Genomic DNA, 24,537 nt, shown 5'->3' with positions numbered 1-24,537 from the left:
GTAAAATAAAGCTAAAAGTTGAAATAAAAACTCTTGGTACGTAGCGTAAAATTTTAAAAACATTACTTATGAAAAGCAAGTCTAAAAAGATGCGTTTTAAGCAAAGATTTAAAACGTTCAAAATTGTCCTCACGACGGATATGAAGGAGCAGATCGTTCCTTAAGTTTGGGGCAGCAGATGAAAAGGCGCGATCCCCTAAAGTCTTTTCCAGCTGTAAACTAGCTAGGATATTTTAAGATATGACCATTAGGTGAACGGAGACTATAGCGCGGCTGTTCTTTAATAACGATCAAGTCACTCAAGTACCCAGACGCATAGCCATAGATAGCTTTGAAAGTAAGAAGTATTTCAAAATCGATTCTAAATTTAACAGGAAGCCACAGGGCTGTCAATAAGATTTGAAGTAGGTGGAGATATTTTGAAAGTAGCCAGAGGCCCCCTCACAGGTGAGGGGTTTGGGGGCCGCCCAGGTCCCCAGCAGGGTACAGGGGCAGAGCCCTGTTGGGGGTCAGGGGGCAAAGCCCCCGGAAGCAAAATGAGTTAAACATTTTGACATTACCAAAAATTGCCTTTTCTCAGAGAAATTCTAGCAAGTCTCACTTCTTGAAAAGAACAGTATTATTAATGACTAGTCAGTTGAGATGGCTGATAAAAATAGTGGGCACCCCCACTCCACCCCCTAAGAAAGTTATCAAATCGATAGTCAAGCAAATGCCATTTCCAGCATTTTCGAGGGGTGTTTCCCACCAGAAAGACAGTCATAATCGAGAACAAAAAACATTTATTAAATCTAAATTTGCAGAAAGCTCTTCCTGTGCCTGCAGGGTTACGCAAGCCCAAATACCATTTTAAGCCTTTTCCTGGAGACATTTTAAGGCAGTCTCTCTCATCTCTGTGATCGTATTTTGAGAAAATAAAAAATAAGAGAAGTTTCTGTCTACAAATGCTATGAATAAACTCGAGTTTGTTGCCTGGTGTAACAGTTTGATCAAATTTTATTGAATTTGTAGAATGAAGTATAAAGGAGAGAGATTTTTATTTAGTTCTCTGACATTTGAGGACGAATGAGGGAATTCCAGTGAAAACAACCTAATAAAATGATTGAGAAATTGCAATATACCCGTATTTATTCATCTATAAGCCGAGTGATTTTTTCACAAAACTTTACCAAAATCTCGAAAATTTGAGCTAGAGAAGAGTTTTCGGCTTATAGCCGAGTGTTTTTCCAAACATAACTTTTCCGAAACAGCAATTTAAAGGAAACATAGATATAATCGTCTATAAGTCGAGATATTGCATGCAGAAGTAAATAACAAAACAAGTTGAAGTTGGTCAGTGCTTTTATTCATGCGGTGGCTTCCAAAGGAGCGGTTTATTGTTTTCGGCGCGTAGTAAATACGGCTTACTGTTCGTCCTCAGTGTTGGCGTCGAATTCGCCGTCCAGCTCCTCCCCACCCACTAGTTCTGCTGTTTCCTCTGAGTAGAATGCTTCATCTTCCGTGCTGTCTAGAGTGTTAAAGACTCTGCCGAAAGTGTTTTGATAATTTCAAAACTGACCAATCAGAATTGCCCATTCCCACGATTGGTAAACAAACTCGTCGCATATTACGGTGTTGAAATTTGCGATCACGTAAAAAGAAGACTTACCTTGGCTTCTCTGCTCTGTAAACCAGTCAAGTAATCTCTCACTTAGCCGCGGATATTTCGGAGTATAGCGGCCCATTGCTGTGCGTTTCGCTGACATCTTGAGCTCTCCATTAAAGAGGTTCTCTTGATCTTTCCTCCAGCGGCGGACCATAGACTCACCGATTACGCACCCTCCGGTTATCTCGGAGTTGTTTTTGACGGCAATACTGCATTTAAACACTTTTCTGTTTCGAAACTTTTGCGTTCATTTCCGTTTGTTCGAGAATGGAATTCTCTGAATATGGTCTCGGCTTATAGCCAAGTATTTTCAATTTACATGTTTTAAGAACCTCCCCAATTATAACAGACCGAAGTTTAGGGTCTCGGCTTAAAGCCGAGTTCGTCTTGTAGACGAATAAATACGGTACTTTACTATTCATAATTCTACCAAGGAAATGAATATGCTGGTCAGACTTGCTCAGTATCTAAACTTTCGATGTTATTTCGTGAGTGAAGTAGTCGGCGATTTTCGTCAGAGTATCCGGCTATAATCGCCGGCTGCCGGCCACTAATGACAGCCCTGATTATTTACGTACGGTGTGAATATATTTTCAAGAAGAAAACGCAAGGAGGAGAGGTGAACAAATCTATCAAATAACAGACATTGTTTAATTTAATGCTAAAACCTCACATCAAATAACATTGCTCAGAAGTACTCTTTAGACCAGCCTTGAATGAAAGGGTAAAGATGAACATGGATTTAGAGTAGTAGGGGGTGTTTTCCCTCGATCATAATTTCAAAGATGAGTTATTTTGAAATACATATATATGAACTGCGGTTATGAAACGTATATGTGCACGATCCTTCGCAGTAAAGCACTATTTAAGCAATAGTGAAAATCAGACCTGAAAAAAATTCAGGCCTGTATTCAGGTTCGAATCCCGTACAGGGCTGAATTTTTTTCAGGTCTGATTTTCACTATTGCTTAAATAGTGCTTTACTGCGAAGGATCGTGCACATATACATGAGTTATTTTGTAATCAAACCGAAATACAATTCCAATTAAATATAAAATAATTATAAATCAGTATTCCAATCATAAATATATAGAAAGTTTAAAAAATTGCGAGGATGGACAACTTCTAACGTAAAAAATATAAAAAATTTTGACGTACAAAATATAAAAAATTTTAATAAAAAACGTTTCGGTCAGAGACTTTCTTCAAGTAAATAACTGAAGGTCTCTGACCGAAACGTTTTTTATTAAAATTATTTATATTTTTTACGTTAGAAGTTGTCCATCCTCGCAATTTTTTAAACTTTCTACGTTCGTGTTGACTGTGAGGTTTGGACTGCGAATCTTTATTGATCCTCCTGGCGCGGTGCACCTTTGTTGGCCTGAGAGTTCCATTAACGACTTGCTATATATATATATGTGTGTGTGTGTGTGTGTGTGTGTGTGTGTGTGTGTGTGATGCACGATCCTCGCAGTAGAGAGCGCTATTTATGCAATAGCGAAAATCAGACCTGAAAAAAATCAGGTTGATTTTTTGAATGTCAGACCTGAAAAAAAAAACAGGTCTGACATTCAAAAAATCAACCTGATTTTTTTCAGGTCTGATTTTCGCTATTGCATAAATAGCGCTCTCTACTGCGAGGATCGTGCATCATACGTATCTAATACCGCAGTTCAAAATATATGAACTTCATATATTCATTGTATCTGATTTATCATCAGGGGTTTATTACGAATCAACTTAACGGTCTGCTCCCAGTTGGCTTGTTAGCTCAATTGGTAGAGCGCTCAACTAGTATCGCAGAGGTCAGTGGTTCGAATCCCGTACAGGCTTGATTTTCGCTTTTGCATAAATAGCGCTTTCTACTGCGAGGATCGTGCATCATACATATCTAATACCGCAGTTCAAAATGTATATATATACATATATATATATATGCATATATATAACCTATGTATATGGCTTATATTACGCTTTTACAGACAAAAACAATTGTAAACAGAAAGTAAAACACCGAGTAAATATGTTAAAAAGGATTCTACTGAACTGCCATAAGGAGCCCTGAAAAAGATTATGCACTTCAGTCATCAAATTTGAGGGGATTCAAGCGGTTTGGTGATGATTGGAGAGGACTTGGGTTAATTTGCAGAGTCGGTCTAGATTGGAGTCAAACAAAGTGGAGAGAGGTAATTTGGGATAAAATAGAGTGGACTAGGCTGAGTTACGAAGGTCTGGAGTAGGGGGGGGAAGTTGCATTGAGGTAAATTGGCGTAGACTGGAGTGGATTGGGGTAAAAAGGGCTAGATTGAGGCGGATACGGTTAAATTAGAATGGTTTGCAGTAAGGTGTTGGAGTTGGTTGGATTGGCGTGGCTTGGGTTGTTGTGCCCACCAGGGTAAATACATCACACAGATTGATAAGTTTTGTAGGCGTGCTTTGCGATATGGATATACCCCCAAGAGATAGGCAGTTATGGAACAACATCATAACCGATGCAGCTCATCCTCTTTATGACCTTCTTCCTCCACAAAGATCACGTTTTATAAGAAGCAGGGGCCATGATTTTATCTTGCCACGTGTGAGAACCGAGTGGTTCAAGCGATGTTTTATTAATAGATGCATATTTAATTTAGTCTAAGTCTATTTTAACTGTATAGTAGTATTGAATAGCAGCATAGAATATTATTCTCATTGTAAACTCACATATTTGTCTGTGGGGATGTTTTTTTAATAACGAATAAATGAATAAAGATCTTTACCATGCATGAATTGTGTTCTTTACTTGTCTGTTTGTTTCTTTTACTTAGGATTTTAACCCTAGTTTAAAAATACTAGGCATGCTTCTTTTGAATATCGCAGTATATGAAACTCCAGCTCTGCCGAAGAATCGGCGGAGCTGCATCTTCACATATTTGTTCTAACATACTTTGGATCGGCACAATATTTCTGGTTTCGCTATTTGTAAATTAATTCCTCATATTTTTTAAAAATCGAGTTTGTTTATTTCATCTTTAAATTCCTCATATACCTAATAATGACAGGGACATCCATAAATACTGCGATAAAATACCGGATCCTCAACCAAACATCAACCTCTAACAATTTTAGCAACTCTATGTGCCTGCCTATCCTGCATATACAGGTTCTTACTCAAAAAAGTATCAGGTGAAATCACCTCCTTAACTTGAGGGTGAGCCAAAACCATGTCAAAACTGATGCATCGAGGATTGGCAAAATTTCCAGAAATATAAACGCAGTGATCGAGCTCACAAACGATTACAATCCAAAAGAACAGCAACATTCAGGCGCACCTTATTGTTATGAGTAATATCTTACTACGCACTCATTAAATCCTTGTCGCTAGCGAGTGGATATGAATTTCTCTCTAGACTGAATATAAAAATGTTTTAAAAAAGAAGGCGATGACTGGAAAAATCATGAGCGGCAATGCTCAGCGAAAAGACTGGAGAATTAACCTAGGAAATTAAAGAGTTACAGTTAACATAAATTTAAAATACTGGGATATTCTTTCCCTCGTCATAATTTCATGGTTTGTTCTTGTGGGAAACGAGGTTATTTTTAAGTTTAATTTTCTTCGATAAGTGTGAAAAACGCTTTTTAAGTTCATTATACGGTACTCTCATCCTTGCTATTTTGTTTTAAACGGTTATCATCTCCTTCTGCGACATCTTTCGAGGCTTAAAAAACATATTTGGATATTTTGCGCCCCAAAAACAAGAGAAGGCTTGGATAACCTTCAAGTAGCAAAGAAAGGAGTTAAAATCTCTTGCAAATTTACACATTTAATTTTAAAACAGCTCGGAATTTATCTCCCTTTTTCGGAAGTAGCTTTGCTTCAGCTGTCAAAGTTAGATAGTGAAAGTCAATTGAAATAAGACTTTCAATAAACAAGCACAAATCAGCAAAACAAGAGAAGGAAAGCTACTTTGTTTATCATTCAGTAGAGCTGAAGAAGCAAGATATGATAGATCAATCAACAGTGAATTAACGAAATACCGGATGAGGTGCTTCGAAAGAGATAAATGAGGAAAAATGCATAGCCATTATATCTTCTTTCTATTATTTAAGATGGAGCTTATTGTTGAAAGTACAAACAAAGAAAATAGTCAATTAAACGGAAAGGTTCAAACATCTACAATTCTTAATCTCACCATCGTTAAGATAATGTATTGATAAAAACAACTTTCACGTGGCTTTTTTTTTCGTGCATTCAGGCGCATGAGAAGAATGTAGTACGAATAAATATCAAACATCATAAAAAATCTCCCCTCCTGTGTTTCCAGTCGGGTCACACCTTAAATATAACTTTTCTAAAGATCTGAACAAAGTGGAGACTAATCAGTCGGATGAAAAATTCCAAAGTCCCTAAAATCCAGTTTTAAAAGAAAATAGCAGAAGAAAACAACAAGGGAAATGACTATTATAGGAGTTTCTTAAAGTCCAACCAAGAAAGGAGCCACAATGATTAATCGATCAAACTTCTACTTCAACGTCCACTCTACCTTGAACAACACCGACGAAGCGGTAGAGATTGACTTCGATCTAACTGTGCTATCGTACTTTGGATACGGCACAATATTTCTGATGTCGTTATTTGGAAATTCTAGCCTCATACACATTATACGAACAGACACGTCCATGAAGACTGCTATAAATTACTTGATCTTAAACCAAGCTTGCGCTGATCTTCTCAACTCATTCATGCATTTGATGGAGACTGTTCGTCTCAATTCTTACCATGGATTGTGGTTTGGAGGAAACATGGGAAACATTACTTGTAAGTTATATCTTGCAAGCTTTTATGTCCTCCCAGCATTTTCTATTTTTCTACTCGTAGCAATTGCTGTTGATCGCTTTTACGCAGTATTTCGACCTTTGGATAACACTCCAGTTTCTCGAAACATAAAAAGAGTAATTCTGATATTGTGGACATGCTCACTCATTAGTCCGACAGCCGTTGTTATTAACGGGCATCTAGTATCTAGGAAGAACTCTTACTTCTGTCGTTCGATGAAGCTTCTAAACTTTAATGAAGGAACAGAATTAAATATTATATCATTAACCCTTGGCGTTGCTATTCCTCTTACGCTTTTGGCAGTTTTATACACGAGAATATGCATCAAAGTATGGTCACGCCAGGCACCCGGAGAAGGAGCCAGCAATAACCAACGCCAAATCCAGGTTATAGCTACAGCAAGAAAGGTCACCCGGATGATGATCGCAGTCTTAGTTTTATTCCTTATTTGCTGGGCTCCTTTCTATACAACGATGGCACTGTTAAATCTTGGCTTTGTACAATACGAGGCAGTTTTATTTCCAATTTGGTTAACAGTCTCCTACAGCGGCATTAATCCTTGCGTTTATTTTGCCTTTAGTACAAACTTTAGAAATGGGCTGAAACGTTTGTTTGGAAATATTCGCGTTTTTCCCTTTAGATCCGAGAGTATAGAGCTTCAGCAAATATAGAATTAATATAAATAATTTCTACCCTATTTTGTGAAAGAAAAAATCGAAAAAGAGGAATGGATAACAACGTATTACTTTTTAAAATAATGATTTACTATGATATGCAAATAATTTCAAGAAAAAGGCGATGAGAGATCCAGAAAAACATTCAAATAGCGGAGATTGTTTGATCTAACACCGTCAAATCCTCAAATGGAGAACGAATAGAGTGGAGAATTAATCTTGGAAATGAAAGGCATATTGAAAAGTTAACGTAGATTTGGAATACTGGGATAGTCTATAGCTAGTCATAATTCATAGTTTACCCTTGTGAGAAACCAGAAGACGAGGTTCTTCAATTTGTAAATTAAACCGAAATAAAATCATATTCAAAATAATTAAAAATTACTATCCCAATCATAATAAAAAGCCAAATTAAAGTGCAAAGTTTTTTTTCTTCAGCAAATGAATAATACTTTTTAAGCAATTGTCACGAGGCAGAGTCAACATTATATGCTAACCTCAAGAGCAGATCACATTCTCGTTATCACGTTTTCCTAAGACAACTGCTCTTTCCTCCAATGATAAAATTTCTGGAAGCTTCAAAGAAACACATTTAGATGATTTGTGCTCCAAAAGCAAGAAAACCCATGGATAGTCACGAGTAGCAAAGACATCGGGTTGAAATTCTCTTGCAAATTTACAAAAACATCAACAGAACAAAAGAACGGAAGCTCCCTTGTTATGCTCGATATCAATTTCAAGAGTTCATCATTCAGTAAAACTAAAGAACTAAGATAAGAACGATTCATCATCAAGGAATTAACGAATGACAACATGAGGTGCTCCGAAAGATTTACGAACAAGAATAAATGTGATAAGACATTTTCATTCTATTCATTAACATAAGGCCTATTGTTCATTGTGCAAACAAAGAAAGTTATTAGTTTAAACTGAAATGCAAAAAAATAAACAACTTTCAGAGGATTGATGATCCCAACATTGTCAAAACCATGTATTAATAAACGCAACTTTCCCACACATTCTTTGGATTATTGAAGTATAAGAGAGGAATGAGGTAAAAACAAATATCAAACATACAAACACAAAGACAAAAGACCACTAGCTTTAATTTCTAATGAAGACACACCATGAAAAATTGTTTTTCAACGATCCGAACAAAGGAGGCCCTCATAACTTGATTGGAAATTTTGTCTTCTTAAAAATTCATTCACAAATATTTAGCTTTGAGCACAACTGAAAGAAAATTTTACATGGCCTCAACGGAATACGAATTCTATCTTCGATAGTTTATGGTCTTTGATTCTATTACGAGTGAGAGACATCGGATCATATGTTACAGACAAGAGAGATCTTGTTATTTCACTAAGCAATGTCTACGAATAAGACCCAGTAATTCCAAAGTTCTAGGTGATTCAAACAAATTCAATATTCCTTGCACGGAATAAAAGAGTAAAAGGTAACATAGATTTAAAATACTAGGATACTCTTTTCCTTGTCATAATTTCATAGTTTGCTCTTGTGGGAAACGTGGCTTTTTTATTTTATTTACTTTCGATAAGTGAATAACGCTTTTTGAGTTTATTATATGGTACCCTCGATAGCGGATTCTCGCCATTTTTAAAAATCTGCGGTTTTCTTTGGATAACCTTTAATTAGCAAGGAATTGAGTTGAAATCTCTTCAAAATTTACACATTTCATAACAGCTAGGCACGAATCCCCTTTTTGGGGGTTAACTTTGATCGAGCTGTTAAAGTTAGATATTGAAAGTCAATTAAAAATAAGACTTTCAATTAAGAAGCATAAATCCACAAAACAAAAGAGCGAAAGGTTCCTTTTTTGGGTTAATATTAAATTCTAGCAGAGTTTAACATTCAGTTAACCTAAAGAACGAACCTGAGAAAGATAAATCATCAATGAATTAACGAACTACTGAATGAGGCACTTCGAAAAATGTAAAAAAAAAAAAAAAAAGAAATGCATAGGCATAACATATTCTCTTTCTATTAATTAAGGTGGGGCTTAAGTACAAACAAAGAAAATTGTCAATTCAAACGAAAATGTTCAAACATCTACAACTCTCATTTCCACCATTGTTCAGATAATGTATTGATTAAAAACAACTTCCCCTTGGCTTTTTTTGGTGCATTCGAGCGTAGGAGGGGGATGAAAAACGAGTAAATATCAAACATTCATAAAAAAATCTCATCGGCTGTATTTCCGGCCGGGTCATACCTTAAACATTATTTTTCTAAAGATCTAAACAAAGCAGGGACTAGTTCATCGGATAAAAATTTCTAAAGTATTAAAATCCAGATATCAAGGAATAAAACAAGAAGAAGAAAATAACAAGGGAAATAACTCTTTTAAGGGTTTCTAAAAGTCAATCAGAGAAAGGAGCCATAGTGATTAATCGATCAAACTTCAACTTCTACGTGAACTCTGTCTTACACAGCACCAATGATATGGAAGAGATCGATTTTCATGTAATCCTTCTAATGTACTTTGGATATGGTGCAATATTTCTCGTGTCGCTATTTGGAAATTCTTGCCTGCTACATATTATTAGAACAGAGACATCCATGAAGACTGCGATAAATTACTTAATCTTAAACCAAGCTTGCGCTGATCTTCTCATCTCATTCATGCAGTTTATGGAGAATGTTCGTCTCAATTCTTACCATGGATTGTGGTTTGGAGGAAACATGGGAAACATTACTTGCAAGTTATATCTTGCAAGCTTTTATGTCCTCCCAACTTTTTCTATTTTTCTACTCGTCGCAATTGCTGTTGATCGCTTTTACGCAGTATTTCGACCTTTGGATAACACGCCAATTTCTCGAAACATAAAAAGAGTAATTCTGATATTGTGGACATGCTCACTCATTAGTTCGACAGGCGTTGTTATTACAGAGCACCTAGAGACTAGGGACAACTCTTACCTCTGTCTTTCGAGGGAGTCTCTAAAATTTAACGACGAAACAGAATTAAATGTTATCTCATTAACTATTTACGTTTTCATTCCTATAATGCTTTCGGCGATTTTATACACGAGAATATGCATCAAACTATGGTCACGTCAGACACCCGGAGAAGGAGCCAGTAATAATCAACGCCATATCCAGGCTATAGCTACAGCAAGAAAGGTCGCCCGGATGATGATTGCAGTCTTTGTTGTATTCCTTTTTTGCTGGGCTCCTTTTTATATAACGATGGCACTGTTATATCTTGGCTTTGTGCAATACCAGGCAGTTTTATTTCCAGTTTGGTTAACAGTTTCCTACAGCGGCATTAATCCTTATATTTATTTTGCCTTTAGTACAAACTTTAGAAATGGTTTGAAACGTTTGTTTAGAAATATTCGTATTTTTCCCTTTAGATCCGAGAGTATGGAGCTTCAGCAAATTTAGTATTGGCAAATTATATCTCTCCGGCTGCAGGTAGAAATAGTTTTTGGGCGAAGTGAAAATATGACTATTAGCGACATGCGTATTCGAATATGGTTTTCCTGCATGATGACATTTGTTCCAAAAAAAAATTACATAGAATTGTTTGGTTACCAAGGTGGCGATTCAGCTGCACAGGGAATTTTTTCCTTGGTCATCAATTAAAATCAATCCATGTTAGAACTCCTTTCCTCTCGCAGGAAGTGTTGCTACATCTGACTAAGGTAAGAAAGTTTCATCAAAATTGCTTTGGTTTGTTCTGTTTTGATAATTTTTTTTTTCTTTTTTGGTGTGGTCTACATGTGCAAATCCAAAATTCGTTTCTGTGTGTCCAATGCGGTAATTTTGGGGCCGCCTTTTCAATAATAGGTAGAATATAGTAAGAAAATGTAAATACTTGTAAAATATCAGCCAGACTTTTAATCTGGTCGGGTTTGAACCAATGTAAATTTCTAAAAACCTTGATGGCTTCCATTATCAACTGTAGGACCTTGTATTATTACTGCGTTTACTTTTTTCCATAGGTAATTCACTTTTAATGTCGAAGGATGTATTAGCAAACACAACTGGAGGAGCGCCGACGAAAATCTGTTTTTAAACTCGTTAAGAAATGCCTTCAAGGTCAATGTCCCCGGTATTTTAAACAATATTTTAAACGTAATAATACGATCCCTGCGCGCGCTACTGGACAAAGCAACCTCTTACATCCGCCTGCTTTGAGAACTGAGATAGCGAAAAGATCCTTCTATTATTATGGTTGCACTATTTTTAACGAATTGTCTTAATGATATTTCGTGTTATACATCTTTTAATCTTTTACTTGTAAATAGTTTTCTATTTATATTATTACCTGTACTGGTGTAATGTTTATATGTTTAGTGTGGTTTTTGTGCGTTGTTGCTCAGGGCTCCCATTGATAACAGACAGCTTTTTGCGTCTGAAGGGGCTACCCTGAGCGGTATAAATTAATAAAGGTTCTTTTTCTCAACTTAACCGCGGATGCATTAATGCGCGAGAGGAATGAAGTACCAACAAATTTCAGAGGTATTGAGGGAAAACAAAATACCTACCATAAGAATTTATAAAGTCAAATCAGAGAGAGGAAGAATGGCGATGAATCGATCATTCTCCAACATCAACGCCTATTCTATCCCTAAAAACACTGACGAAACGGCAGACATATGCTTCAGGTAGTTGTTGTCGTGTACTTTGGATACGGCACCATCTTTCTTGTGTCCCTCTAAGGAGATTATTTCATTATACACCTTATACAAATAGACACATCCATGAATACTGCTGTAAATTGCTTAATCCTAAACCAAGCTTCAGCTAATCCTCTCATCACATTTTTTTGGAAAAATTCGTATTCAGTTTCTCCATTCAGTTGTTTAACATGTACAAGAGTTAAAAGCATTGAAACGACGAGATTTTACACAAACCAATTTCAAGAAACGGATGTCATCTTGATTGAAAACTTTGCTAAGTCTTAACCAAAAGAAAGATTTTAACCTATAGACGAAAGACGGTAGTTCCTTTTCTGCTCTTATGTTATCTGGTAGGGCGTTCCATATGTTACAGATTCTTACAAAAAGCATCCTGTTGCCTCGATTTCATACCCACGCACTTACTGAAGTCCTGTATTGAACCACTTATTCCGGTGATCACCAACATAATTAACAGCTCGTTGGAATCGGGTATTATTCCTGACAGCTGGAAAGAGGCCGTGGTTATACCACTGTTAAAGAAAGCGGGACTTTAATCTCTCTTTAAGAACTTGCGTCCTGTAAGCAACTTGGCTTATATTTCCAAGCTCATTGAAAGCGCAGTATTCAATCAGACATACGTCCACCTTGTTCGGTCTGGTCTCTATCCGCTATTGCAATCTGCAAAAAATTGCCTATGTTTTTGTCGCGTTTGAATGAAATGAGCGGAGGCTGGGAAAATTAAGATAGTGCTTGTCTCTGGATCGTTTTGAAGTAATTTAAAGTTTTTAAGAATGATGGATTTAACAGAGTGGTCGTGAGGATGAAACGTGAGAGTGAATGGAATGCGGTCGGAATCTTCATTATGTTTCGTCGCACTTATTGCAAAAAGATATACATCGGCGAAACAGGCAGAAGACTAGGTGACCGATTCCGAGAACACCTTCGAGACGTGGAATCGAAACCAGTCGCTAGACATTTTAATTTACCTAATCATTCTAAGCAAAATATGGCAATCTACGGTCTTTCCTTACACTTAGGTAGCACGGAAAGCCGTAAAAATCTTGAACAAAAGCTCATCTTTCAAACCGGCAGTCTAAATCCCACAGGGATCGACGAACACTTTTCATTCCACTAATTTATTCTTGTTTTTCTCGTTGCCATGTTCCCACCAATAACGTAACTCCATTTTCTGCCTCTAAAAGCACACACAACCCACAATTCCTCTATTCGCTCCGACGAAGGGCTAACGCTCGAAACGTCAGCTTTTATAATCGTTACGGTGGCCAATTTACCATTTCAACTTTGTTGATATATCCAAATTATTTCGTTACTCCCACCGACGCAGTCCCGCACAGTTTCTTTCGAAACTATCAGCCTTTAATAAGGGGTGCTATACCACATCTTTACACTGATTCTAGATCTAAAATCAAAAAAGCTCGTAGGCAAAATGGGGATTCGTCAAAACATAGAACAAGGCAAGCTCAACATAAGTGACGATCTTCAAAAAGAATGTGAAATCTGCGTGTCAATGGAACACAACCTTGATTTACAACCGGAAACTCAGACAAAATAAAGTTTTTAAAGCAAAAGTAATCATCTCCCTCTGAAGAACGTCATTAAAATGTATAGTTGGCTTTCATAGCCCGGCCAAACAACGCTGCACTCTTAAAAATTAACAGTCGTAGTAAGTCACTGTAAATTATAGGAAATTCAAACACTGGGGAAATCTTTCTTGAAGGTAACACGAGAAACCCACCCATAACGCGCCTCTAACGAGCACTTGCAAGATGTAGTTAGCTTTTCTATTCATGCCACGAAACTTTCCGATATGGTTACTCGCAGTTATAGCTGTTGATCGTCTGCTTTGCACTAGTTCTGCCTTAAAGACAGTCACCTACATCTCACAATTCAAAGAAAATAATTTGGCGTTTCTAGCTATTCTCCTGGCGTGTTCCCTTCGTTATTCCTGAAAACCACATAAACGTCGTGGGATTGAATTTGCTAATTAAAAATTTTTCATCCACCCTGTGCGAAGTATGGATTGTTATAACACATGCCTGAACATCAAATAAATTTCACCATTAATACCATAATTCTTAAAAAAATTGAAGGACATACGGCAAACAATAACACCTTGGCAAAGTGAGAAAAACCATCTGCGAGCTAATACCCATGCTATAACTAGGATGTCCGCGCACAGTTTTAAGAGGGGTTCTTATTTCTTTTGTAACCGATAACTCAGTCTGTTTGAGGTTGTGGTGACAATATAAGTGTTTACAAAAAACGCTAAATATCTCAAAAAATTTCAATGTCCTTGTTCCGTTAAAGTTTCCCACAATACAAAACCAAATTAAATGTGTCTTTGTGGGTGTGTTTGCTCATGCTGACAACCGTTCCCGCCGGGAATTCGAAGCAGACAAGAAAATTCTCTATTCAAATCGCTCAAAGGAGTCACTGACCTTAGAAACAAACGACATATATCTTTGGTGATTACAAAAAAAAATTCTTGCCAAAGCTTAGACATTTGCATACAGACTGTAGTTTGAAATCAATCTTCCTTATTGTCCTATTAAGGTCGACAACAAAAAGTGCGGCTAGCCTACCCTGGATTTAATTAAAAAGTGACAGAAAATATGGTGATAATCTCGACCACCAGTTCTTCGCAAAAATAAAAAGAGTCGGTTTTCACTCAGCAAATAACCACAATTCAAGTTTACGCTGGGCGCTATAAATTTACTTTTTCTTCCTTCATGTAATAACCTGAGGACAAGAAGCACGACTATCCCCTATTTTCCAAAGCCTTTCCACATGATGTTCGCACAGAGAGCACTTTTTGCAAGGACTGAAATTTTATCCAACAAAATCGGTACAAGAATTTCAAAAGTTATCTGTAGTGTTGGCGTTTCATTGAAAATCGAGAAAACTCTTATTTTCACAATGAAGCTAAAAATATTGTGATACTTAAAAGCAGGTTATGTACTACTGCTTTCGTTGATTAATTTAAAAACTTTCACTAAAAAAGAGAAAAAAACAAAACAAAACAGCTTGTGCCATGTTGCATCGTGTCCGGGGGAGAACTTATCAATATCAAAGCACTCTCTAGGTCACACTTAGATCTCCGTTGGTCGTTAAGTAAGTCATTTCACGAAATTGGGAAAGGGAAAGATAGACATCTCTTTTTTTAACCTGAAGAAAATTCGATCGCTTTACAAAGTTTGTTATCTAGCAGTTACAATATATCATGTTTGGGTTTTAATCATACGGGAAAGGGTCCTAACAACTACAAATGAAAATGCAACACATTTGTTTGTGTGCGTGAAGTAAAGCTGCTTCAGTTTGAAACCAGAACTAACGATTAAAGAGCAAACTAAAATGAGCCACTAGTAGTTATTTAAATATTTTGTAGAATCTGTCAAATACTTTGCGCTATCACTGGCTAACTATTGTCATCAATAAGAACGCCAACACATGGTGCCAACGAAAGGAAAATGTCACCGAAGACATAATTTCAGTTCCCAGCAGGGGAAGAACCATCAATCAAAAAATGGAAATAGTTGATCCAAACAGCTTACCTTTCGCCATGAAGAAAGTGAAGTTCTGGTGAACATAGATTTGAGATTTAACGTAAGCAAAGATTTTTTTACGGTAATGAAAAATTAGGGAGTTCAGATAATACATTATTGACGTCCTTAGACGGTCTATTTATTTATTCTTAAGGCAAACAGCACTGAAACCTCACAATATGAATAAAACAAATTAGTCCGCATAGAGTAAGTTGTATTTAAAGGAACACATGATCGATTTAAGCAAAATCTTCGCAAATACTTGGTCTTTTAAAACTTTTTCAGTGGTGTTATACCGCGTGAGAAAACTGTGAAAAACCCAAAACACGTTGCTCATAGTTTCGTCCATATAGGCCCTCTTTAGACAATAAATTCGTTGGAAACAAAGCTTTTTTCTCGCTGGAATTTGGAGCAAAAAATATCAATTGTAATTTCATACGAAAGAATGAGTGTTAAAAGTACGTATCAGAAGTAATTTAAATAATATCTTGAGTGAGAATAATTATCATTCACAACGGGAAATGACATTTGTGATAAAAAAGATATAATATAGGCAGCTAGAAAGAAATCCTTCTTTCAAATTTAGATCTTATCCTCAGAACCTTCCGAGCCAGAGATGGAATTATCGAATTCTTCAAAGACGGGCAGTCTCGAGGTAGAATCAATATTCAACTTCAGTGGCGTTCTTCCCAAAGGAGGTACACTATGCATATTAATCAAGCACACCAAAACACGCTAATGCAGTGCGTACTGCCACTTACTTAGTAACCTAAATTTAGGAAAGATGAATATTCCAGGTACGTATTGGAAAAACTAGAGGAACGCTTTCTAACATGTTTATGATATGAGATTATGTTCTCTCTCGTTTGTAAATTCTCATGTTACCAAGAATTTATTTATTAATTTATTAAATTAATAAATAAATTATATTTATTTATTTAATGATTTGTATCCAGTACTGGAGCAGAAACAATAGGACATGGGTCCCCTAAGAGGTTTTAAGCTCCAACAAACTCACCCATCCCACCCCAGGGGAGGGCATCTCATACCCCTAACCCTGCAGGAGACGGGACCTCCTTTTATCCATCCCTATCCGAGAAGACTAGAATATCTAACCATTTCTTGATGTTATAGAAAGGTAGCATATTCTTCTCAATTATTTTAAGACCTTGAGTGTTGGTCCTGCCGGGGCTCGAACCTTCGACCTCCCGCACAACAGTCCAGCGCTCTATCCATTGAGCTAACCGGGAGGCGGTTAAAATGAAGTTAGAATATTTGACTTCTTCACCCTTTAGGGAATACTACAAGAGTGGGTGAAGAAGAACAAGTCCATGTGAATCTTGTGATGTGTGTAACCTACGCCATCACATTTCTGTCATCTTTAATCGGCAACTCAATTATCGTTCATATCATTCGAACAGATAACTCCTTGAAGACCACTACAAACTATCTGATTATGATACAAGCATGTGTCGATATTGTTTTTTACATCGACAGAGCTGATGAATTTCCTTTATCGCAGTTTTACAGGCAACTTATGGCTTAGGGGTGTCATAGGTTTAATAACTTGCAAGGTGTATTCAATGTTTGTATACTCATTGCCTGACTTTTCCGTGTGGATCCTCACAGCAATTGCTGTTGAACGCTTTTACGCTGTAGTTCTGCCGCTAAGACAGTCACCTGTATCTCAGCATTTAAAAAAAATAATTTTCATCCTCTGGTTAAGGTCTCTCGCTTGGTCATTACCCATCACTATCGGTGAGAATTTCATAAAAGTCGGACAATCCTGTTATATATTGCGATTTATATCTTCTTGTAAATAAGTGGACCATCCTTAACGATATACATCTAGCTGTGGGTATCTAATTGCCTTTTTTAGTAATAGTCTGTCTTACTCGGCGGTAAGCCACAAACTTTGATCACGTAAAGTGCCAGGAGAAGGAGCTAATCAGATCGAGCCTCAGACAATAGCTTAAAGAGTCACCCTGATGATGATTGTGGTGGTAGTATTATACTGCTTGTGCTGGTTCCCTTCGTTTATAATTTTCTTTTTGAATTCTCGCCATTACATACAGTTAAGTAGGAACCTGCTTTTCTTCGTTACCTGGCTACCATCTCTCTTCAGTGGCCTCAACCCTTACGTTTACCTCACATTTAGTCAAAATTTTCGCAAGAGCTATAAAAAGATTTTGTCAAACTGCCGTTTCCCACCTCAAGATAAACTTCCTCTTTCTGATCGTTCACAACACATGGAGCTACAACAGATAGAAGAGCATGTAGCTCAAAAGCATATGAGTATGGAGGGTGACGTGGATGATAAAAGCTCACATTACCAATATCCAATTACCGAGATAATTTTAGAGATGTTGAGTAAAATGTTTTCCCTGTTTCTTGTTTCTTGTAACGTTAATACTGTCAATATGGGAAGGCATGCGTTATTGTTGTTACAGTGGGAATTTCAGTGGAAAGTTTTGGAGTCGTGCATTCGTTGAAGATTTGACTAATAAAAAGGAAATCTGGAGGAAGGTAATTGATAAATCAAAATCACCAAAATTCCCATAAAAATGAAGCGTAAGAGATCCTCAAGCCCGCATGGCTGGAGGATCTCAAGCATAAACGTAGCATAAACAGACAAGCATAAACAGACAAGGAACAGTAGACATAGTACAAAGGGTTCTATCCAAAAAGTAATGAGAACGAACATCCACCTAAGTTTTTAAGACTATGGCGGGTTTGATCCTAGTACTGAATGATAACGTTATATCAAGAGTGCAAGACTGATAAATATTCTTGTGAAAGAAAAGAAATTTTCCATCGCAATTAAAGCCAACACGATTTAAAGGTTCTATGCATAAAACATCAGTGAACAACAGTTTGCAGCGCGATCATGAATGGCGGCACTAAGTTATTACTTAACTTTGAACCAATTGTCAAAAGACAGACACCACCAGCAAAGAGAATAATTGCTCTTATATGATTTGGTTTAATGAAGCCAATGGTTTCAGTGCACAAGAAACAATTTATAGAACAGCATCTTATCAGAAGCGGCTTCACAGTGATTCTGTGAAGACGTTTTCCCTTTCTCTTTGTTTAAAGAGGATCATTAAAAAAAAAAATAATTCAATTGGGGATTTGCACGATTTGTCCATTCCGCTTTTCGGAGATTATAGTTATACATTTACCAACGCTGACATAAATTATTTAGATTTCAATTTTAACAAAGTATTAAATTTTACCTAGTTATGGACAATTTTTTTTTTTCATCTTTGATTTGCATATTTGCAGTAAGAGTCTAGTAAGAAGAAAAGGAATTCTGGTTTTCTAAAAAGTCGTTAATATTTCACCTCTTTTCGATTTACTTTACGGTCTTCCGATGATTTAACTCGAATTTCATTTGCGCTATGAAGCCTTTACATAACATCGTACTTTAAAATTCAAGCTAGCTTTAAGATGAAAATGGAAATATTGTTAACCATTGTTATCAGCGAACAGGAAAACGTTTTAAACTCAACCTCTCCTCTTAATATCTTGCCGCGTTTCTTCTCAGATCGAAGAAAGGAACTGAACAGAGGTAAGAAAAACTTGTAACGCAATAATTCGAACAAGAAACGCAGCTTTAAGCATACAGCACGTATGATCTGCGGCTCCTAACTGAGCTTAGTATCTTTTTGGAGAGTTAGCACTTTCACTTGGAGCACATTGTCTTCCAATTCAATTTTCAAACAAAACCCAAACAGAAATTATGTCGCCTCCAAAATCATCCAGAATTGATTCGAACAAAGACCTCTGTAAACAACCGAGGCATGAGTATGTTTGTTTGTTTGTTTGTTTGTTTTTTTTTTTTGAAACTACAGAACCGGTCACAAGGCTGGATCAGCAGGTAAAACGAGCTTAAAAATTTGTCGTCAGTGCCTTGAGTTGCTTACAAAACAAACGCAGGGGGCTTCATTGCGGGAGCCAGGCATGTCAAAAGTAAGTACGAGCGTTTTAAATGGAAGAATTGACGATCGAAACAAAGAATGCCACTCTTATCAGTTTTACGTCTCTAACGTAACTGAACCTTTCACTGAATCACTCTACAGCAGTAGATTGGCGTAAACCGAAAGCATAATACTATAGTAATTTGGTTTCACTTTCACTTACAGAACAGTGTCAAGTATAAAGTTAAATATGTCCTCTCTCATCTTGCTGACTTATTTAGTACTTCTGGCTTCACTTTTCGGAAACTCAGTCCTAGTTCACGTCTTCATAAGAACAGACAACTCCCTGAAGAAAACAACAAACTGTTTGATTTTGAACCGAGCATGCGCTGATCTTTGGTTTACATTGATCAAGTGTATAGGCATTACTCTCCAAACAGATCAGCTGGGATATCTATGGCTTGGAGGAAACTTTGCCACAGCAACATGCAAATCCTCTCTCTCAATTCTGATCATCCCGTCTGTGTTTACCAGCTGGATTCTGGTAGAGATTGCTGTTGAACGTTTTTATGCAGTCACTCAACCTTTAAGGCCCTCGCCTGTATCTAAACACTTAAGGAAAACAATCGCGTTTATGTGGACTTAATCTCTTGCTGGTTCCACAAATGTCATTGTACGTAAACGGAATGCTTTTTAAAACCCAAGCCAAACTATTTCTGCACTGTTTCCGATAGGTGGATCATACCTCGCTCATTACAGCCATAGTGAATCATTCCTGTGATAATAATGGCAGTTCTATACACCATCGCATGTAGAACACTGTGGTCTCGTGAGATACCAGGAGAGATAGCCGATCAAAATCAAGGACAAAGCAGTGCGACAAAGATAGCAAGATAAGTTTCCATCATGATCATTGCCATTGTTGTTTTGTATGTGGTTTTTTGATTTCCTTATGACATAAACTTCGCTTTAACATCTTTAGGCTTCGTAGAAGTAAAGTCTAGCGTTGAAGGATTTCTAACTACGTTAGCAATTACGTAGAGCGGTACAAATCCTTACATTTATCTTACCTTTAATCAACAATTTCGACATGCCTTCAGAAAAAGTCTTCCAAACTGTTTTCGAAGAATCAAGATTTACCAGGTTCCTCCCTTTCGATCTCAAAGCGTAGAATTGGAGCAGATACCAAACGCAGAACAGGCGACTGAAACGCAACCTGTGGGCCGTTATAAAATATTGCAATTACTTTGTAGATGACTTCTACAGCCATGATTACTTGCATGTAAAAGCTTTGCATAGAGTCTGTATTATGTTACTTAGACTGTTAGTACATCTCTGACAATTTTCAAGATTTTCAAAATCCCCACCATGAAAACAACAACGATTATATCATTTGGATCACTTAAATGATTAATTGAAACGACCAAAGCTCTGGAAAATGCATTTGTCAAATTTAGATCATTCGAAACTTAAACATAAGAAAGTAAAGTCTAGCGTTGAAGGATTTCTAACTACGTTAGCAATTACGTAGAGCGGTACAAATCCTTACATTTATCTTACCTTTAATCAACAATTTCGACATGCCTTCAGAAAAAGTCTTCCAAACTGTTTTCGAAGAATCAAGATTTACCAGGTTCCTCCCTTTCGATCTCAAAGCGTAGAATTGGAGAATGCATTTGACAAAAAATATTGTAAGAAAGCAAGATGACCTGGAAATGAATAACGACCTTTCCCATGCACCCCTGTTGTTAAAAATCAAGCCAGTAAGTGACTTACGCCTTGTTCTAATTTGACTAAAGAGCTGAGACAATACAGCGAGGATACTACTTATTCAAATGAAATATTACCTATCCTTGACATCTTTTCTGCTAATACAAGGTAATGTAGGCTGGTTAAAATATTTTCTCCAGATAGCTCGTTAGAGTCGAATATCAAAGTATTGAAGTGTAACTTTTGTTATATTTTGTTACACAATTCTATACTGTTTAGTACTATTTCTGGTTACGCAAGTAAAAAAAAACTGTATTAGCAAAATTATAGAAATGCATTAAATTCAAAAGAGAAAATCTTCCCGCCTAAATCCACCATGGTTCTTAATTCGAGCAGGATACGCACCCACTGTTTCTTGAGCTTGAGTCATTTCTTTTAAATAACAATTCAGAGTCTGTTCGAGGCAGTGACTCCTGAATCTCCTTGCAAAAATGCGCACATTGGCGACCTGTTCCTATGGCCGAGATTATAAACATACCCTGTAGATGTGCCGGTACTAGTTGAACAAACATGCTTTTTCGCCAAACACTTCCAAATGAATGCAATCTGGCATTAGCATAAACCTGACTACGGAACAATCGTAAATAAATATTTGCTGTGGCTGGATAGCTTCTACAGGTATATAAGCTGGTAAAGAGTGAATCAAATGGGAAAACGGATATCTCCTGGAAATCAGAACAGTAAGTTTTATCAACCCTAAACGGCCAATTTGGACCCTTACTTGTCTTATTCAGGGCATTTCATGGCACGCAAACATTCAAATTTGCCGCTTCAACGCCATGACTAATAAAAAATGTGATGAGCTGGATGAGATCACAAATGATCAAATAAGTTGTGACAAGGATTGCCAAAGGGGTAAAACGACATTTTAAGAAAATGTGTCAACGAGAAGTTTCTTGTTTTTGTACGTAGCTTTAAGCACGACTGAAAGAGGATTTTATATGGCCTTAAGGGAATACGAATTCTATCTTCGATAGTTCATAGTCCTTGTATCTATTATAAGTGACAGATATCGGATCATATTTTAGAGACAGGAGCGATCCTGGCGTTTCACCAATTAATGTCTATTAATGAGACCCAGTAATTCCAAAGTTCTCGGTGATTTAAAACAAATTCGACATTTCTTGCACGGAAGACAGGTGTTAGAGCACCTAAACATTTTAACATAAAAACGGAATGTTTTTTATTTAAAATGTTTTGCAAAGTATCTCTCAAATATCTGGCGCGCTCATTGGCTAACTGTTGTCATATATAAGAATACGGGCGGACACAAATTATAAGTGCTGTCAACAATAATTTTAGCTGAAGTTTGCCTAAATTTTGCTCATCATATCATTTGAGTGCGGTGAAACCCCTCCCTGGAAGTTCCCAAATAGCTGTTGCTCGAGATAGGCTGTTCATCGGTTGGAAAAGAACTTATTGAACTGAGAAACAAATATCAGAGTGAGGTAAGTTAAGGCGGTAGTAGTTCCAAATACTCTTGGAAAGATTCCTTGAGGAGGTAGAAGAGAATTTATCTCGTATAATCGAATTGCGAGTTATAATACGTAGTAGCAATATCATTCTTAACGGCTAATCTTCACACTTTTCAAAAATCCACGGCATGCAAACATTGGCCCCTAATGATAATTTTAAACAAGATAATAAAGTGAAATCGAATTGGGAGTTATAATGCCTGGCAACAATATCATTTCTTAACGGTTAATCTTCACACTTTTCACAAATGAGGTACCGCAAGCAAATATTGGCCTCTAAACTGATGTCACTATAAACAAGATAATAAATTCAGCTTTTTTGTGCGCTTATTTCATGTAATTGATAACTTTTACATAAATTCGCACAACAAAAGCAATCATTGGTGTAGATCACTCAATACAACTCCCTGAAAGAGTGGAGGTCCGTCAGTTACGTTGCGACCGAACAGGGTTTGTAAGGTGCAAATTTAACTCTTTGAAACCAATAATTTATGAACTAAAGAATTTAGTCTTTCCTTTCCTTTATTGTCTTTTACAGAACCGCCATAAATTGAAGGAAATGAAGAGCACGTTTCAGGCAAGCAACATCACATTTAGTCTTGAGTCCCTCTCACACGAGGCGATGGCAGGTATTTAATTCAATTAGCATCATCAAGGCAAGCAATCCTCGCACTGGGCGTTCTACCGAAATAATATCGCAAGGCGAAAAAGGCTATCAAGGAAACGATCCCTTAGTTTATAGAAACTTAACTTTGCTTGGTTCATCAAGCTATTTTTTTTTTCTTTCACATAAACATTATTAGAGAATGAAAAATTCCATCTTTACCAGTTTGCATTGCGGCGTCAAAAGGCCACGTTCAGTTCTCGTGCTCGCTACTCAAACAAGGAATACCACGGAGAGAAAAACAGCTTATTAGGTTATTCGTTTATGAAAGTGAACTTAAATTACTGTAGCCAGAAAGACATAATGGATCTCGATATTTAAGAAAACAGAAACAAATGCAAATGTACGAAAAAAAAAAAAGAGCTGGATTCGTGCTCTGCATTGTTATTAATAAAGAAAAATACTATAATTGATGTACAGTGCCCTGTTACTACCTAAGGTGGTGTATAAATGAAACTATTTTAAAACCTAAATTATTCTTATTTGAAATTGGACTTAAAGTCTCCGTCAATTTTCCCCACGTAACGATAATTATGTCTTGAAAAAAATAATTAATTTAAACGGTAGCATTCAGCAGGGGTTTGTGGTTTGCAGGTGGATCCTCATATAGTCAAATCAGTTATAGCACAAAATGTTTCCAATCATTTATTGTTTACCGCTTTCTGACTGAATTGGAAACACGTGAATCACTGGTGTTGATGATTTAAATTTCTTGAGTTGAGTTGAGTTTCGCTTCGCTTCGTTTAAAAGGTTGATGAATGAAGCTACCGAATATATTGTTGTTTCACTTTCAATTACAAAGTGAATAAGTCAATAAGTCGTGCACCTCTCAATTAGATGATGGACCAAGGCCAAGAAAAACATTTGCAACGAAAAACATCTGATCCTATGACAGAGTTTCGTTATACTGTTGGACATTATTAATATATGAAGTATGTTTACGATTCCTACATCGGAGTAAGGATCAAAACACAATGAATAAAAAAGGATCAGCCTGATCATGATTGTCGAATGAATTTCAACCGAAGACAGGTGTTAAATGACAAAACTGATAAGGTTGTGAGCGTATCTGTCAGAATACTAGTCCACTCATGGGCCAGCTTTCGACATCACTACGAGCATAAACACGGGAATAGATCCCTCGTTTTTACCATTTTCAAAGTCGAACAAAGTACAATATGATGAAACAGAGACAGATACAGGGTAAGTTCTCCATTGGATATTTCAATGGTGTCAGTGAGTCAAAATTTGCTGGTAAACTAAATATAATGATGTTCCTTTTCTCAACGAAAATACTAGGCAAAAGCGAAAATAACATGAAAAAGCTGTTGTTAATCACTGCGGTGGACCTATCGTTATCG

The 24,537-nt window shown here is 36.8% G+C and overlaps 3 protein-coding genes and 1 long non-coding RNA gene across 7 annotated transcripts in view; all 4 read left to right on the top strand.

Annotated features, from left to right (window-relative positions):
- The first annotated feature begins 6,008 nt into the window (after window positions 1-6,008).
- Window positions 6,009-7,568, top strand: LOC148733000 (neuropeptide FF receptor 2-like). The gene has a single exon (XM_088756768.1). It carries the CDS (start codon window positions 6,128-6,130, stop codon window positions 7,130-7,132), a length of 1,005 nt encoding a protein of 334 aa, XP_088612894.1. The 5' UTR covers window positions 6,009-6,127; the 3' UTR covers window positions 7,133-7,568.
- Window positions 7,569-9,478: 1,910 nt separating this feature from the next.
- On the top strand, window positions 9,479-11,567 carry LOC148732999 (uncharacterized). The gene is made up of 2 exons (XR_015999947.1): window positions 9,479-10,803; window positions 11,104-11,567. It is a non-coding gene; the product is annotated as an uncharacterized LOC148732999 (long non-coding RNA).
- Window positions 11,568-15,879: 4,312 nt separating this feature from the next.
- LOC148732998 (uncharacterized) lies at window positions 15,880-17,065 on the top strand. Its single transcript, XM_088756805.1, has 2 exons — window positions 15,880-16,045; window positions 16,643-17,065. Exons 1-2 carry the CDS (start codon window positions 15,964-15,966, stop codon window positions 16,891-16,893), a joined length of 333 nt encoding a protein of 110 aa, XP_088612931.1. The 5' UTR covers window positions 15,880-15,963; the 3' UTR covers window positions 16,894-17,065.
- Window positions 17,066-18,432: 1,367 nt separating this feature from the next.
- The window catches only part of LOC111333626 (substance-K receptor-like), a 9,603-nt gene continuing 3,498 nt past the window's right edge, over window positions 18,433-24,537 (top strand). For 2 of the 4 annotated variants that reach the window (XM_022939250.2, XM_088756752.1), the window contains exons 1-4: window positions 18,433-18,918; window positions 19,202-19,319; window positions 20,002-22,485; window positions 23,051-23,141. In XM_022939250.2, coding sequence (XP_022794985.2) covers window positions 23,072-23,141 — 70 coding nt within the window. In that variant the 5' untranslated portion in view covers window positions 18,433-18,918; window positions 19,202-19,319; window positions 20,002-22,485; window positions 23,051-23,071. Of the gene's footprint in view, window positions 18,919-19,201; window positions 19,320-20,001; window positions 23,142-24,537 lie in introns of all 4 variants that reach the window. The other 2 variants (XM_088756751.1, XM_022939258.2) reach the window with 1 other exon arrangement.

This window comes from Stylophora pistillata, chromosome 4 (assembly GCF_964205215.1).
Source record: "Stylophora pistillata chromosome 4, jaStyPist1.2, whole genome shotgun sequence".
Classification (NCBI taxonomy): Eukaryota; Metazoa; Cnidaria; class Anthozoa; order Scleractinia; family Pocilloporidae; genus Stylophora; species Stylophora pistillata.
Note: the sequence above shows the minus strand (reverse complement) of the source record. Positions and strands in the feature narration are given on the sequence as shown.